The following is a 15375-nucleotide window of genomic DNA, read 5'->3' on the forward strand; positions in this document are numbered from 1 at the left end:
GAGATGAAACATCCCTGGAACAGACAAAGTGAATCAACAAATCTTAAAGAAACCTGTACAACCACTTGCAGGTCAGACATGCAGAACAAGAAGTCAGAAAAATAAAATGCAAAGTTTTACATTTGAGCAATAGAACATGAAAATAACAAAAATAATTTCTATATATCGTCAGGTTTTGTTTTTGTTTTTTGTTTTTTTAGTTTTTACATTTCTCAAAATAATCCAATACCTGTGTGCAACTGCAGTTTAAATTGTTAGAATAGAAAGCAGAGTCTAATTTCCTGTATTTACCAAGGAATCATGAGAATAATAGATTGTTCTTAATCATCCCGACTGGTTAAATAAAATAAGAATAAAAAAATAAAACAAATCTCTTATGACCTAAAGATAAACTCCTTGTGTGTAGTAAACATTTCGTGGAGGAAAGCAGAAATAAAAGCACAGTCAAAGTGCACTCTAACCAATCAATGTGTGTTTTGAATATGTAGTTAAGGGCACTGGAAATCAAAACTCCTGCAGTGTTTCTTGCTTGTTGCTGCTGCAACATGTTTTCTCCCAACCTATCATGCTTTACTCTCGGTGCTTTTTGTCTGTTTGACACTGTTGTGTTCTGCAGCGATCTCCGTCAGGGCATTTGATAATTCGGCCTCTTCCAGTTTGACTTTCTCATCAGCAAAAATCTTCCTGCAGTGGAAAAGGGAGAAAGTTCAGAATTTAGAAACACTTAAGCCAAGAAACAGCAAAGTTCTCAGCAAACAAACACTTCAGTTAAACACAAATGTAACCATTTATCCTTAATGACACCTCCATCTAATATGTAAGAGGAACGATGCATTCAGACGTCTTACATATTTCTTCACCACCTCAGTTACGGACAGATAAAATAAAACAGATAATGACATAGCCACATAATTCATTCCTTAACTGAAACCGTGTGTAACAAATACTTTGTATTAACTGTGATAGGACATTCAATGAGTGTGATGTCCCTGTTCGAGTAAAGCAGCGAGGCAGCTTCTAGCTGCAGCCTACAGCGCCTCTCTTCTCCTCTGCAGTCTAAGGCAGGAAAACACCAGGCTAGCCTCTGTTGCCTTTAATGGAGCTGCAGAGTTGGTGAAGATTTCGGCAACATTCAATAACGCAGTTACTGCTTGAGACAAAACGCTTCATCTTTGAAAAAGGCCCATTTCAGACATGGAATGTGAGGCATTAATGGCTTCAGCTGTCAGTTAAAGTGAAGGCTCACATACGTCCTGTAGGTGTCGGCTGTGATTTTAGTCACATTTGACAGGACTGTTATGGAAAGCACAATCGTGCTTGTGTAATACTTGGCATGTGATCCATGAGAGGGAGTTACAAAGAAAATAGTTTTGTCAGCGACTGGTTTTAAATATATATATTATAGATATATATATACACTAAATATTCATTTCATCTTTAGATTGTAAGAACAAATGTTATATCAAACACATAGGAAATGTAGGATTGAGACTCATTTTAATCCCATTTTTGCATATTTGATAGTAGCTATTGATTATTGTCCATTAATTTGTGATAATTTATCATTTTCTGGGTTCATTTGGCTATAAAAATCTAAAGGGTGCTGGGGACTCCGTAGTTCTACTGGGGGACTATTGACCATGACACCTGGAGGAGTGTGACTGGGAACAGCCTCCCAGAACTGAACCCAAGTGGTGTTTTGTTATTGGACTTCCATGCTAGAAACAGTTTGTCCGTAAAGAACACCATGTTCGAGCATAAGGGTGTCCTGGTGCTACGTGCACTGAACGCCTTAGGTCGGAGGTCAATGATAAACTTTGTCGACATGCCATCTAACCTCCAGCCATATGTCTTGGACCCCTGAGTGAAGAGGGGGTGGAGCTATCAACTGATCACCACCCTGGTGGTGAGTTGGATCTGCTGGTGGAGGAGGAAGCTGGACAGACAGCTGGCACTTTGAGTGTCAGTGGATCATGTTTTCCAAATCCACTATCGACGAGCGGTTCAAAGCTGAGGCCACAGGTTCTCTGCCTGTCAACGCGGCAACCCCTGCACCCCGCGGTGGACACCACACCAGAAGGAAGGGCTGCCGCCAAGCCTAAAGAAGGAGTCCTACCAGGCCTCATTGGCTTGTTGGGCTCCTGAGGCAACTGATGGTTGCCGGCAGACAAAGCATTCTGCTGCCCGGATGGTTGCAAAGGCAAAAAATCAGGTGTGGGTGGCAGTAAGTCAGATCTGTTGGACTATTTTCATGGACAGGATTTCTAGGCGCAGCCAGGGACTGGGGGGTGTGCGGTTTGTGGATTTCATCTCTACTTTTTGAAGATAATGTTGCCCTGCTGGCTTCTTTTCAGTCAGGACCTTCAACGTATGGGGTGGTTTGGAGCTGAGAGTGAGAGGCTGGGATGACAATCAATGCCTCCAAGTCTGAGGTCATGGTTCTTGACCAGAAAAGGGTGGCTTGCCCTTCCAGGTTGGAGGGCATTATTTGACTGTGGAGGAGTGGAGGGGTATCTGGGGGTATCTTGGGGTCTTCTTCATAATTGATGGAAGGCTATAGTGTACCGGTCTGTCTTGGTGAAGAAGGAGTTGAGCCAAAAGGTGAAGCTCTCAATTGACCGGTCAATCTGTCTACCCTCTCCTGCATTATGGTCATGAACTTTGGCTCATGACTGAAATGATAAGATCTCGGATACAGGCGGTCGTTTCCTTTGCAGGATGGCGGGGTGCTCCCTCAGAGATAGGGGAGTTGAGGCGCTGCTCCTCCACATTGAAGGAGCCAGTTGAGCTCGCTCAGGCGTCTGTTTCGGATGCCTCCCTAGGGAGGTGTTCTGGGCATGTCCTGCTGGGTGGCCTGGGAACACCCAGAGAGAGGAAGCTCTGGGCTTCTCTGCCTAGACTGCTGCCCTGGTAACCTTGCCCCAGTGGTTGAAGATGGATGGATGGATCACTTCATTGTTGGTTTTGGTCTTTTAACAGGATTTGATGACAAAAAAAAACAAGCCTCAAGAATGACTCAGACATTTTACCTGATTCCATCTTGCCTCATGTTGGAGGTTTTATTGAATTATTAAAAGGTTCAAAATAAACACTGTTCTTGTGAGTTTTCTAAAAGTGATTCAGGCACTTTTTTAGGACAACAGATTGATTTGTAATATTTATCACATTTATGTAATGAGCTGCATGTCTGAAAGGGGCTCAGCTATTCTCTGTTATGGTGAGTGTTGCAACATTAGACATCCCACAATGGCGAACAATCACACACAAGCATAAACAAAACCATTAAATCACTGCTCTATCCACAACATCCTACAGTCCATTATACCCGTGTCATTACCACTGTTTACCATTACAATATTTAATATTGTGTGGTCAATGGCAAGATGCGGTGGTGAATGAATGGGTATACAAATCACACACACGCACGCACACACACACGCACAAAACACACAACACACCTACACGCACAAACACACACAGATAAACCTCTAGAGGGAGCCGTACTCATCGTTGACAGGAGGAGCGGTCTTGGCCAGAGTCTCTGATGCCTCCAGAACTGGGCCTGAGGGGGGGAGGTCTGCTCCATCACCGTTGGGCAGAGAGGGGGCAGAGGACGGGCTCTCTAAGCTAATGAGGTCTGTCAGGGGCAGGGAGGGTCTCTCGGTCCGATTTGTCAGCTCTAACTCTAAATTAGGACCTCTGGGTGTCACGTCAGGAGTTAGCAAGTCATACGTGTCCGGCACCGCTGTGAGGAGATCATTGGAAACAGGCGCCACTAGACTCGGGTGGGCAGGGGCAGAAGGAATAGCAGTAATGGGAAGAGGAGAGGGGACATCTGCAACAAGAGGAGCTGGGTATTCAGCATCCAGGACTTTAACAGCACTGTGGATGACTGAAGGAGAACTAGTAACAGCATCTTTGGCAGTGGGCATGTCATTATCAACTGTTTGGTCAGTAGGTTTGTTGGTGTCAAAGGCAGTAAGGCTACGCCCACTGGACTCTGGGGCAGTGCCATCTGAAACAGGGTCTGGTTTTAGAGGATCAGTGGATGTGTCAGTGACTAAGGCTGCAGTGTCTGGCTTCATGGGAAGATTGGTGACCGGCAGAGTTGGAGCAGGTTTCTTGGTGTTGATAGTTGGAGAGGAAGATGAGGAGGACGCAGCGAGTGGAGATACAGGGGGGCTACCTTTAGCATTCAGAGCTGCAAGTTTGGGAGAGTGTCTGCGTTTCGGTGGTATTGGTGTGCCAGACTTTTGAGGTTTTGTCCATTCAGGTGTACAGGGAGGGGTGTTTTTTTTCTCCTGTTCCTCAGGGGCATTATTTGCCCTTTGTTCTACTAAGGGGGCCATTTTAGCCTCAACAGCAGACGTACAAAGGAGGGGGGTTGGCGGTGTCATATTTGACTCTGGAGTTGGGGCTGGGGCCGGGATAGGGGTGGGTGAGGGTGAGGGGTCGTTGGCCGGTATAGACAAGCTACAAGTGAGTGTAGTGGTCTCGCTAGAGGGGCTGTCCTGGGAGGGGTCAATAGTTGCAGTGGCTGTGTCAGAGTTGGTGGCTATGGAGGAGAGGGTTTCCAGTGCCAGACCAGCAGTGTAAGCCGCCAGCCTGAGAGAGCAGGGAGAGAACAGAGACACACAGACTAGACGCCAGGGTGACTGTGACAGAGGAAGGGTGGCTCAGACGAGAGCATGCAGAGGGTTTAGTTGGCTTTAGCAATTCACACAAACATAGACAAAGCAACTAAAAAAATAGCAGCTATTAAGCCTAGTGAGAAAAAGACAAAGAAAAAAAGGGCGTCATGCTGTGAGTGGACATTAAAGGATACATCCCATACACACACCAACACAGAGTACACTGACTAGGAAAACTAATTTTCCAAAAAAAGGCACCAGTCTTCCTGCAGAAAACTACAGCACCACGCAGAACAACCTATAAGGGTTAAACAGTACCAGTGACAGTGTCATACTGTATAATCAGATTTTTCCACACTGCTCATATAACAGATGGCGGCTGAGGTTGTCAAATGACTTCAAATGAGTTGACCACGCTCAAGAGGACAAAAGCCTTTCAGTGTCTTTAACTGGTATTGCTTCAACCTTGTTAATAATGAGAAAATCTCCAAAGGCTGGAGAAGAAACACAAAGTGCAGTAATCCCTCTGAAAGGGAATAAAGACAGAAAAGCAACACAGTTCAGTGGACTCCACTCAAGAATGACCTCAACTTTGAATTTCAAGGGTCAAATGTCCTGTTGAATAATGTCATTCTTTGAAGTGGAGTGCAATGTACAACAGCTAAGAAGACAATAAAAAGGCTATGTGCTGTATGTCAGCGTTTACTCACTCTGGCTCCGTGAGGGGTGTGGTTTCATTGGGCTCTATGGGTCCTGCTGCGTTATGATTGGCTGTGCACTCGTCCTCTGTTCTGACTTCCACAATTGGCTCTTTGGACTCATCTTTTCTGTAACACAGAAAAAATGTAAATCTTGGTAAAATGGCAACAGATAATCTGAAAAGTTCAGGTCCTACCACAGTGATCAGTATTCAGTTGAATTGACTGGTAAAGTGACTCTGTTATTTGAGGAAGGCAGAACCCAACCTCAGACGACCATCCACTTCATTACACTGTAAGTGCCCACTGCTGTCGTTTCTCTGATCCACGAATCCAACAACAATACAGAACAGACAGATAGAGAAAGTCTTTCATTCCCACGACCATCAGACTTTACCTCTCCTTCACTATTGGAAGATGAACTACCAAACAGCACAATTCCCCTTTGTAGATTAATGAAGTATTTCTGTTTCTGATTCTAATCCTGACCACCAACTCATTTATTTATCAAACAATCTTTGCATGTCTCTACTTCCAACTTCTAAACTGGAAGACTTTGTTATGTTACACTATAATAAGCCAAGCCTTTGTGTTGCTGAGGATGTCACAGCAGATTTTGTAGCAATTTTTAACATTATAATGAATGACTAACAGAAAATAACTGGTATTCAGAATCATCATTATTTGCAGGCATAGATACAAAAGCACTTTATGTCCTCAGGCCAAATGAATCACCTGTTCTACCCCCATCGCAGGCTGACAATTTCATCGGCTGACACATGAAGTAGCCTGTGTGGATGCATTTTAGAGAAGCCAGCAGTCGAAGATGTAGAACACATCAAAACATACAACATCCCACTCTAATTGATTCGAAACTGCCTTGTTGTGGACAAGCGTATTATCTCACTGCCTCACTTAAACCCAGAATCCTTCATATTTTCTTTGGAGGAGAAGCCACTCTAAAAGCTTCATCCCATTTAATGGTTCATATTATTGATTTGTGTATTTTCCCTGTTCCTTTAGATACTGACTGAATGGACCATCACAAGACATGATTATTTTGCTCTCAAGGCACAACTCTTAAGTTTTTCCTAATGGAAAAGTATTCCCCATTTATCTTTTGCTTTATCAGCCTAAACATAAAACCTGCAGCTGGAGCTCTTCATCATCCCTAAATGTCATTCCTTGAAAGGCTTTCTGGGAAAAGCAGGGAGTCACTGAACTACAACAGCTGTAGATGAGGTACAAACAACAGAACGATAAATAAGGACTTGATTTCAATGTCTGTAGTACTTATTACCCAAAACAGTGCATATGGACATATTTAATTAATATTTTTATGACCACTTGAGGGCAGCACAACAGGCTATATTTCCACAACATACCACAGTTGAGCAGAGAGGATCAGTTTATCAAACAGGCTGCTGGCTTTTAACATAGCCACCAGGAAAGGAAGCATTAGAAACATTAGCACTGATTTGTGATCCCAAATCTACCTGATAATGATGTGTATCTGAATCCATTATACTGCAAAACCATAACATCTGCAGGCCTGTGCATTTGCACCATCAATTAGGCTTTTCAGTGTCTTCAGTGTCTTTAATTTTGCTGCATTGCTGCCTCATGTTTTGGACTTATGGACAACAAACAGTGCCATGAAATCAACTTTCATGAGGGAAGATTTGCTAGCTCTGAGTTACTACTAGTAACTTTGGCGACCTTGCTAGAGGAGGGGAAAAAGCAGCATTACAGTAGGTGATGTTAAAAGCTGACGGGCAGATGATTCATGCTCCTGTGCTGATACAAGTCAGAGCTGGAGGTATTTTGTTCTCACATTGTCTGTCCATGAAAATATAACACATAACTTGCATTAATACATGTTTGTCCTTAAACAAACAGATACATAGTTTGGTTCTTTAATGCAGAATGCGTATGGTGTTACAATATTCAATCTCCATAAAAGACGTGTTTAAGATCCCGCTAACTGCTGAGGGAGGGGTAGGGTGGTTTCCAAGCCCGTCTAAAGACAAATATAAACATACAGTTTTTCCTCACTTATCATTCCTCCTGTTCATACTGGCCTTTAAAAGAGTCCTCCCTTAGGAGCTTTTACTGTGAGTGAATGGGGAAAAAAATCTTTCATAAAAAAATTTATTAAAAGATTTATCTAAAGCCCATATGAGGCATTAGAAATCTTCTAGCGTTCCAGTTTGCACAGGGTTTTCTAAAAAGTAAATTTATTTTCTGAATAAATAAACATTTTCCAAACTTTAGAAAATATCTGGAAAATACACTCATCATCCATATACACTAAATAAAGTTGTGAGCCCTGAGAGGAACACACCTAACTGAAAGATAAGTGCAAGCTCTTCAGAGTTGCAGAATAAATGTCAGTGGTTTTCACTGTCAGTGCCATCATTTGCATTACACTCATCTGATCCATTGGTTATTTGTCAATTATTTCAGTGAAGGATCTGGATCTGGACCTTCTGCTGGGTATGTATTCTATCTGTATGATATGTGCCCTATCTGATCCCTTATTGAAATAGAAAATATTAATGAGAGTAACTTACATCAATATTGCAAATTTGTAAATAAAATACATATAGTATGTGATTGGAAAAGATGCATCCCATAGTATAACTGGACCTTAATGTTAATCTGGTCCTGTGTCACTGAATTGTGTAGAATTGTATCTACTTTAACTTTCTTTTACTTACATGAAAGCTGCCTTTCCCTCTTCCAAGTTGTGTCCTTTGGTCCCTGTGCCTGATTTGCCGCAGAGGCACATGATGAGGCCACATTTGTTGACAAAGTAACAGGTAACATCCACAGCCAGCAGCAGGAGAACAAATACCACAACAAGAATGCCTGCCCAGAGCATGATGCCCATGGAGAGTGCTGCTTCATCACCCAAATCTGCCAGACATGAAACAAGAGAGAGAGAGTGCTGAACAACTGCAGCGTGACAGTTTCATAGAAACAACCATGCTACTGTAATCACAAATACTTCCATAACACATAAAAGACTCACCTGTTATGAGCACTGATAGTTTCTAGTTGTCTCAGAATGAATCCAGAAACAGTTCAATGTGTTTGTGTGACTTGTATTTACTTCATAGAACTTAATATTAAATATAAAGCATGTTAAAGAACTTTTATGCAAATGGATTAAGGTAAGCCTGGCCTTACAAAACCAATTTAAAAATATATATTCAACCTGTTTATTTGGTATTAGAAAGAAAAGCAAACCAAAGCTTACACTGTGTTGACATGCAGGATATTTTGTGGACAAATTCAGCGTGTGAGTTTTTCCAGAAATCACAAAAGCTGTGAGGCATCATGACTATTTATGGAAAGTCCATTTTAATTCGAGCAGTAGACTGCAGTGTCAACTAAATAATATTCTCTGTTTAGAGATACATATAAGTCTTTTGATGCCAATAATTAACACGTAAACATCTGCTAGTGCATTAAATATAGCTGAGTAAAGCACCCTTCAATTATAAATGTATAAAACTGGAATTTTTGAATTACATTTGATATACATATTACATGCATGAGAAATATCTGGATTTATGTCTTAGTATTCAACACAAAAATAGCAGTTTTCTTGTGATAATACAGCTGATCAACTGTGCCAATATTACAAACATTTTCAGTTAGCCTTTCTTGTTTTTAATAATGTAAACATTAATGTTACAAACCTTTACAATACATATGCAAAATTTTGTGAGCCGTTTAAGAATATAGTATAGTGTTTATATAAACTGGCAGGTCCAGCACTCAGCTTTTACTCTGTTTTATCTATTTTTAAAATAACTTCATTTCAATTCCACTATTGTTCATTACTGTAAACTGGCACTCCTCTGTTGTCTATTACTGACGACTGGCTTCGCTAATGTTGAGCATGGTGAATTCATGGGAGGCGGAGGTTTTCCACTGCCTTTGGTTCAGCACGTCTGTCTGGTCTGTTCTCAAGCTGCACAGCACCTTTTTCTCACCCATAACAATGACATGTCCGTCATGAACAAAGTCTGTTTTAAGGAGTGAAAGCGTCCAGCAAGACAACCAGGCCAGAGAAAAGGCAGCCTCTCCACTACTGTTATGATGTGCCTTCCCCACGAAAACTAAGAGAGCAGAAGTACAGTGATGAGGGACAAGATGAGTGATACCAAAGTGCATGTCACAGATGAACAGCCCTGAGTGGCTGAGGGGAGAGGACAGCACAACCCCCGACCACACCAAAATGCACACAGGTCAGGCCGAAAATGTTCACGTGGTCCACCACACCAATGTCCAGGAAGAGGCAAGAGAGCAGGAACATTGAGAGCAGGGATAAAGAGAGAAGGGTAAGGAGAACAAAGGACAAATACAGGGGAGGGAATGAAGGGAAACAAAGAAGAAAAAAAGAGAAGGGTGGGGAAACAGAGGAAGAGAGAAAGTGAAAATGTGTCAGGTCTGAAAAACAAAAGTGGAAAAAACTGATTTTTTTTTATCAAGGGGAAAAAAATACAGCAACACATTAAAGCAAAAGCACGGTACAAAGGAGAAAACTACATGTTGACTCAAAGGTGACTCAGTGGTGGGTGAGTGGGAAATGAATTAGAAAAGAAGTGAGAGAAAGACATAATGGTGCGAGCTGCAATGTTTCGGTGAAACCCTTGACAGGATCCAAACAACTAAAGGTAATTTAAACACCTGACGTGTCTTCTGTACAGTTAGTATAAAACCCACATGTGCAACTGAGTTAATCAGAGGTTAGTCAGGGCCAATCTGAAGGCTGCCTCTACAAAGGAACAAACTATCCACTCTAGCTTCTATTGTAATAGTTAACAAAGCTGTAGAAAAACTACAATCACTGAGAGGAAATCATTTCATCCTCTATGGAAAGCGCCTGTCCCAGTTCTCTGAGCACAAACTCAATCTCATTTAGCCAGGGCTGTCAAAACTTTAAACTTTAAAGTGAGAAAATTCAGCCGGAAAATCATTTCTGGCTCACCACTGTCCAGGAAATCTATTTTTCAGTAGATTATTTTAGTTGTCATTCACCTCTCAGAGCTCAGGATTTAAAAATAGAATGGTTTTGAGCTTTGAGTTTGGCTCCTTGGTTCTCTGGTTGCTTAGTTTCAGTTAGGTGAATTGAGGGAGGGTACCTGGGACGGCATCTGGCTCTGTGGACGTCCTAAAGGACATGGTTGCCGGTTGGGACTTGCCCTTCTGATTCTCTGCCACCACATAGACGTTGTACTCTGTATCCCACTCCAGCCCACTGAGAACCACGTAGTCGCTTCCACTGGGCAATCTGACTTCTGGTTTCCACTCTGATGCTTGTATCTGAGGACACAAGAGACAGATATTCAGTATGTGCCTTTTCTTACATTGTCAGCTGGCCTGCAGTTTATATTCTTTCATAATTGATTAGTTTGGTCTATAAAAAATTTGTGAATATTCCCCATAGTTTCTTTGGTGACATTTTGTCTGTCTGTCCCATGTTTAACAAACCGTCCAAACCAACGATTTACAGTTCTCTCAGGTTAAAGGGAGGACATTCAAAATGATTATCATTTTTGCTTGAAAATTTGCTTTAATTATCCAAAATAGATGCTGATTAATTTTTTGGTGATCAATTAATCAGTTAATTGTTTCATTTATATGTATATTACAGGAGCATAAAGACTTGAACTTGGATATCTTTAAGGCTGAAACTAAATTGTAGATTTATTTGAGCCTGCAAATGAAGTTCTTGATCAACTGGTTAATGAATTAGTATGAAAGGTCAGAGGAATTGTCAAAAATACCCGAAGCCCAGTTTAAGATGAATCATCAGCTCCCATTAACCATACTCACTGGTTTGTAGCGGACAAGATAATGTAAGATGGGTGAGCCACCATCATCTTGCTTGATCCAGTTGATTTTAAGAGAGTTGCCTTTTGGTTGAAGTACTCCTTCAAGCTTAGGAGGGTTGGGATTTCCTGCAGGCAGAGAAGGGGAATGCAAATGTTATTTAAAAGTTCAATAAAAAAAAAAAAATGCAGAAATTAGTTAATTTCTGAGAAGGGGCAAAGGCAGTTATGTCAGTCCACCTTTAAAACTGCAGAGTGGGAGGCAGAAAACGTCATAAAAAATTTAAATAATGTCCAAAGTTTAAAATTGCCGTTCTCGTTATAGTTGTCGTGTAAGGTCACTTGTACCTCTTAATCACTTGCCTCAGGACGGCATGTCTCAAGTCTAACTAATTACAAAATGACATACAGCCTCATGCTTATCTGATTCAGTCCTGGTTGCTGAGTGACATTCAATGGGTAGAAAAATGTCATACAGGGCCTCAGGGTGACAAGTTATTTATCAGTGACAGGAATGTATATGTCGGATTTGTCACATGTTAAATAGTTTTCGCTTTACAGATAACCACTGGGTACGACTTAATGTGATGCATTAAGAAATGTTTTGTCATTCTCAAACTAATAGGCTTAATTTCCACAATTGATCTGGTATTCAACAATTTTCAAATTTAGCTGATTCTGTCAGGATATTTGTCAATTTGTTATCAGACAATAGTAAAAGTAATGGTGTTTGAGCAGGTTCAGCCTCTGATGTCATCTGAGGACCTTTGACCCTGTCCCCTTTAAGAGACACGGACTTTGACCCCGCCCACAGGTGAGAAAGGACTCCGGCCTCAGTCCTCAGGTCACCAGGACCTCTCCTCCATGAGACAAACCAAGTTTCCCAGCCAGGACTCAGTCCTACCGCGGGTCGGAGCTGGCACCGGTCCGGTTTTAGGCGGACAGAGACCTCCTCATGTAAGTGAGTTTCATCAGCGGGTTAGCATGAGCTAACTCCTGTTGTTGTTTAGTTGTGTTGAACGTTGTGTGCAGCTTGTCACGGTAATGCTAATGGCGGCCGAGGTGTTTGAGGGCTCCTGTGAACAGGTGAGGAGCTCCGTGGACTGCAGGCTGAGCTCACAGCTGACTAAAGGACAGGAAGGAGGACGTGCTCGCAGTTTAGGCTTGCACTCTGAATGGATGGTCTCTGGCCTCCAAAGCCCTGATTAATTGGATGGTCTGCGGTGAGGTTGATGATGAACAATATGGAAGATACTGAGCAGGATTGCAGATTTTTGGTGATTGAGAACCAGAGCGAATCGCCTGAAGGAGTCAGATTTTGTGGGAAGGTACAAGAGCTCTGATTACGTTTCTCTTGTAATCAGAGCAAAGTGTTTATTGGATACAGAATTTCAAGTGATCCATCGAGGAAGGAGGAGGGGGAAAATCTTTCAGATAGCAGGATATCAAAAGCATCCAGGTGATGCTGATATTAAGCGCTCTTGACTTAAATGTGACAGTGACAACAGCTCTGGCTCTTGCTCATTTATCCTGCTGAGGCGATGTCTATATGACTTGATTAATAGGTCTGAGGTAGACGTGTGTTACATGATTGTGTAGAACCAATGAATGTATTGTTTAATTGTGGAAGTCTCCGGTTATAGTTATGAATCTTCTTTCAGTAATCTGCAACATCAAGTTACCTTCTGCAGAGTGGAGAAGATCGTCAGCCCCATGCAAGTCAAATAACAGCCACATGAAATGTAAACGTGAGTGGTTGAAGGAAGAAGGACATAAAAGACATAAATATACAACCCAACTTAGATACAGGTAGAGGGCAAAACAAGCTTAAATGAGCCAGGGACAACCTAAAATGAAGCATGGAATCGCAACAAAGCTATTTGCTCATACAGACACATCAAATGAGCACAAGAATTCCTCTGATTGGGTTCTCAATTTGAAAAGTGCATCTAACAGCTTTATTCTCATGACTTTACAGGCTTTGTAATTTCCAAGGCAACAGATTAATCAATGCTGATGGACCTAAGTCAAATGTAAACATTCCCAAATAACACCAAATAGCTTCAGCCGGAGGGAATATGTCAACCTTTTAAAAAGCAGAGATTTGGCATTAATTTGTGATTCAAAAGATACTAATCAAAATCATGTTAATATTCAGATTAGGATAAAACAGCTGTTAAGTCATGCAATGTGGGTGAAATAACCTCTACAGAGGAGCTGAGGATGATCAGGGTGGTGGCTATCCTGTAGGGAAGGAAACAGCTAGAGCAGTAAAAACTAATCTTCTATTATGTTCACTACAGAACAAACCTGTGTCTTCAGTGAAAAAATGAAAAAGGCCGTCTAGGGACATAAAAGAGAAGATATCAGGTAGTGAGAATCATGACAAATGACTACCTGAGTATCTGTAATAACTCTTCACTGACAAGTTTACCAAGACTCATTTTTGGCGGCGTGAGCCAGAGGAGGAGGAAATTAAACATTTTATTTAATGACTGCCAGATTCAAGCTTGCAATGAGACGTAGGAGGAACACATGAAACAAAGGTTGCTTTACGAAATGGATTCAAAGGAGGTATGAACCGATGGATATGTTCCAGTTATCATAATTGGTTTTTAGCTAACTATTGGACAGACATCCAACAATGTTTGTTCAGTGTAATAACTTACTGTTACAAAATATTGAAAATCCTACATGATTCACCCACCTTTAATCACTTTCAATTGTTATGGCATTTTGTGAAATATATTAATAGTTGGAGAGGTAAATCACTTACTTTTGCCACTGTGGCCTGATGTGTACATCAGATGTACAGACAGATGATGACAAATGGATAAAAAAAAAGATGATTAAACTGATAAAATGAAAATATATGGTGATGAAAAGCAGGCACACAATTATGAGCAAATTATGCACAACAGTGGGATCACTTATGAGTTAGTAGAGACAGTCGATGTTAATCCAACAGCAGATTGAGGTTTCTTGTCAAATAACATGCATCTCTAACCAACAGAGGGGGCTAAAAACTAAATAATGAGTTAAAGAATCACCACAAGGCTGCTATTTAAAGAACCAGGGAGTAACTGTTTCACATTCTTATTCATGGTCTGCACAAAAAGGCTAATAAAGGACTGTGGATTTAAAATAATCATGATTAGATTCAAGTGTGAACTATGTGATGAAATCATAGGGCAGTTCCATGTGGATAATGGCAATGACATTAAACCACTTGGACTTGATGATAAAAATGTTCCCTTAATTTTTAATGCCTACCCTTGAAATCGAAGTCAGCACAACAAGGAGGTCAGTGAGTTTTAGATTTCAAAGATTAATTTTTGGGGGGGGCTTTTCAAAGCCTTTATTTCCAACTGTAATTTGCAGAGAGGCCAACAGGAAACAGGTAGAGAGAGGGAAATGACCTGCTGCAAAGGTCCTGGGCTCGAGTTGAACCCTGGATGCTGCAATTACATGGCATGTGTTCAAACCGCTCCACCACCAACACTGCCTGGTAGGATTTAGATTTTAATTTACATCCCCAACATGTCAGTTAGTTCCAATTGTTAGTTTTATTTCAGTACAAAGAAAAGCTTGACTGAAAAGAAACTGTAAGCTTTTGTGACACCGTCAAACCTTTCTAGTGCTCACTTGTGTATTGCTGTCCAGCAGGCAACAAACTCTATTGTTCAATGAGTTTTTACATCTGTAACGGAACAGATGAGCACTCCTTACACCAAGACAAAGGAGGCTCAGGTAATTTGTTTGTGTTAGCAGAGGTGAGAAAGGTCTGATCGGTGCTCAGTGGTGTGCTGTACAGTGTGCAGATTATTCCACTTACGGACAGCCTCTGTCTTGAATAACTCTGCAGGACTGCTTTCACCTTCACCCTTGCCGTTGATGGCTGACAACTTTACCTCGTAGCTGGTGTCTGGCTTCAGGCCTGTGATAGTCAGCTCACTGATGAAGCCTGTTACAATATATCAGAGGTGGCAAATATCAATTCCCGCTGTGAACACTTTGATCATTTTGATTAGAGGTAAAACAAACACATCCTCTGTTCCAACAACACATTCATAATTGATTCCATTGCAAGTACACAGTGATTAGAGCAATTCTCATTTCATTCCAACAATATTTAAACAACAGATTAATCTATTTAGAGATAGTCTAAAAGGTCTAAAACCATACACAGCGGTAACTGGC

The 15375-nt window shown here is 41.4% G+C and overlaps 1 protein-coding gene across 3 annotated transcripts in view; it reads right to left on the reverse strand.

Annotated features, from left to right (window-relative positions):
* Positions 1-435: 435 nt before the first annotated feature.
* ncam1b (neural cell adhesion molecule 1b) overlaps positions 436-15375 on the reverse strand; it is a 69214-nt gene continuing 54274 nt past the window's right edge. The window contains exons 14-21 of one of the 3 annotated variants that reach the window (XM_029516845.1): positions 15011-15139; positions 12858-12860; positions 11176-11304; positions 10486-10659; positions 9220-9222; positions 8050-8248; positions 5342-5458; positions 436-684 (exon numbers count right to left, since the gene is read on the reverse strand). In XM_029516845.1, coding sequence (XP_029372705.1) covers positions 564-684; positions 5342-5458; positions 8050-8248; positions 9220-9222; positions 10486-10659; positions 11176-11304; positions 12858-12860; positions 15011-15139 — 875 coding nt within the window. In that variant the 3' untranslated portion in view covers positions 436-563. Of the gene's footprint in view, positions 685-5341; positions 5459-8049; positions 8249-9183; positions 9540-10485; positions 10667-11175; positions 11305-12857; positions 12861-15010; positions 15140-15375 lie in introns of those variants that run through there. The other 2 variants (XM_029516844.1, XM_029516846.1) reach the window with 2 other exon arrangements.

Source organism: Echeneis naucrates, chromosome 13 (genome assembly GCF_900963305.1).
Source record: "Echeneis naucrates chromosome 13, fEcheNa1.1, whole genome shotgun sequence".
NCBI lineage: Eukaryota > Metazoa > Chordata > Actinopteri > Carangiformes > Echeneidae > Echeneis > Echeneis naucrates.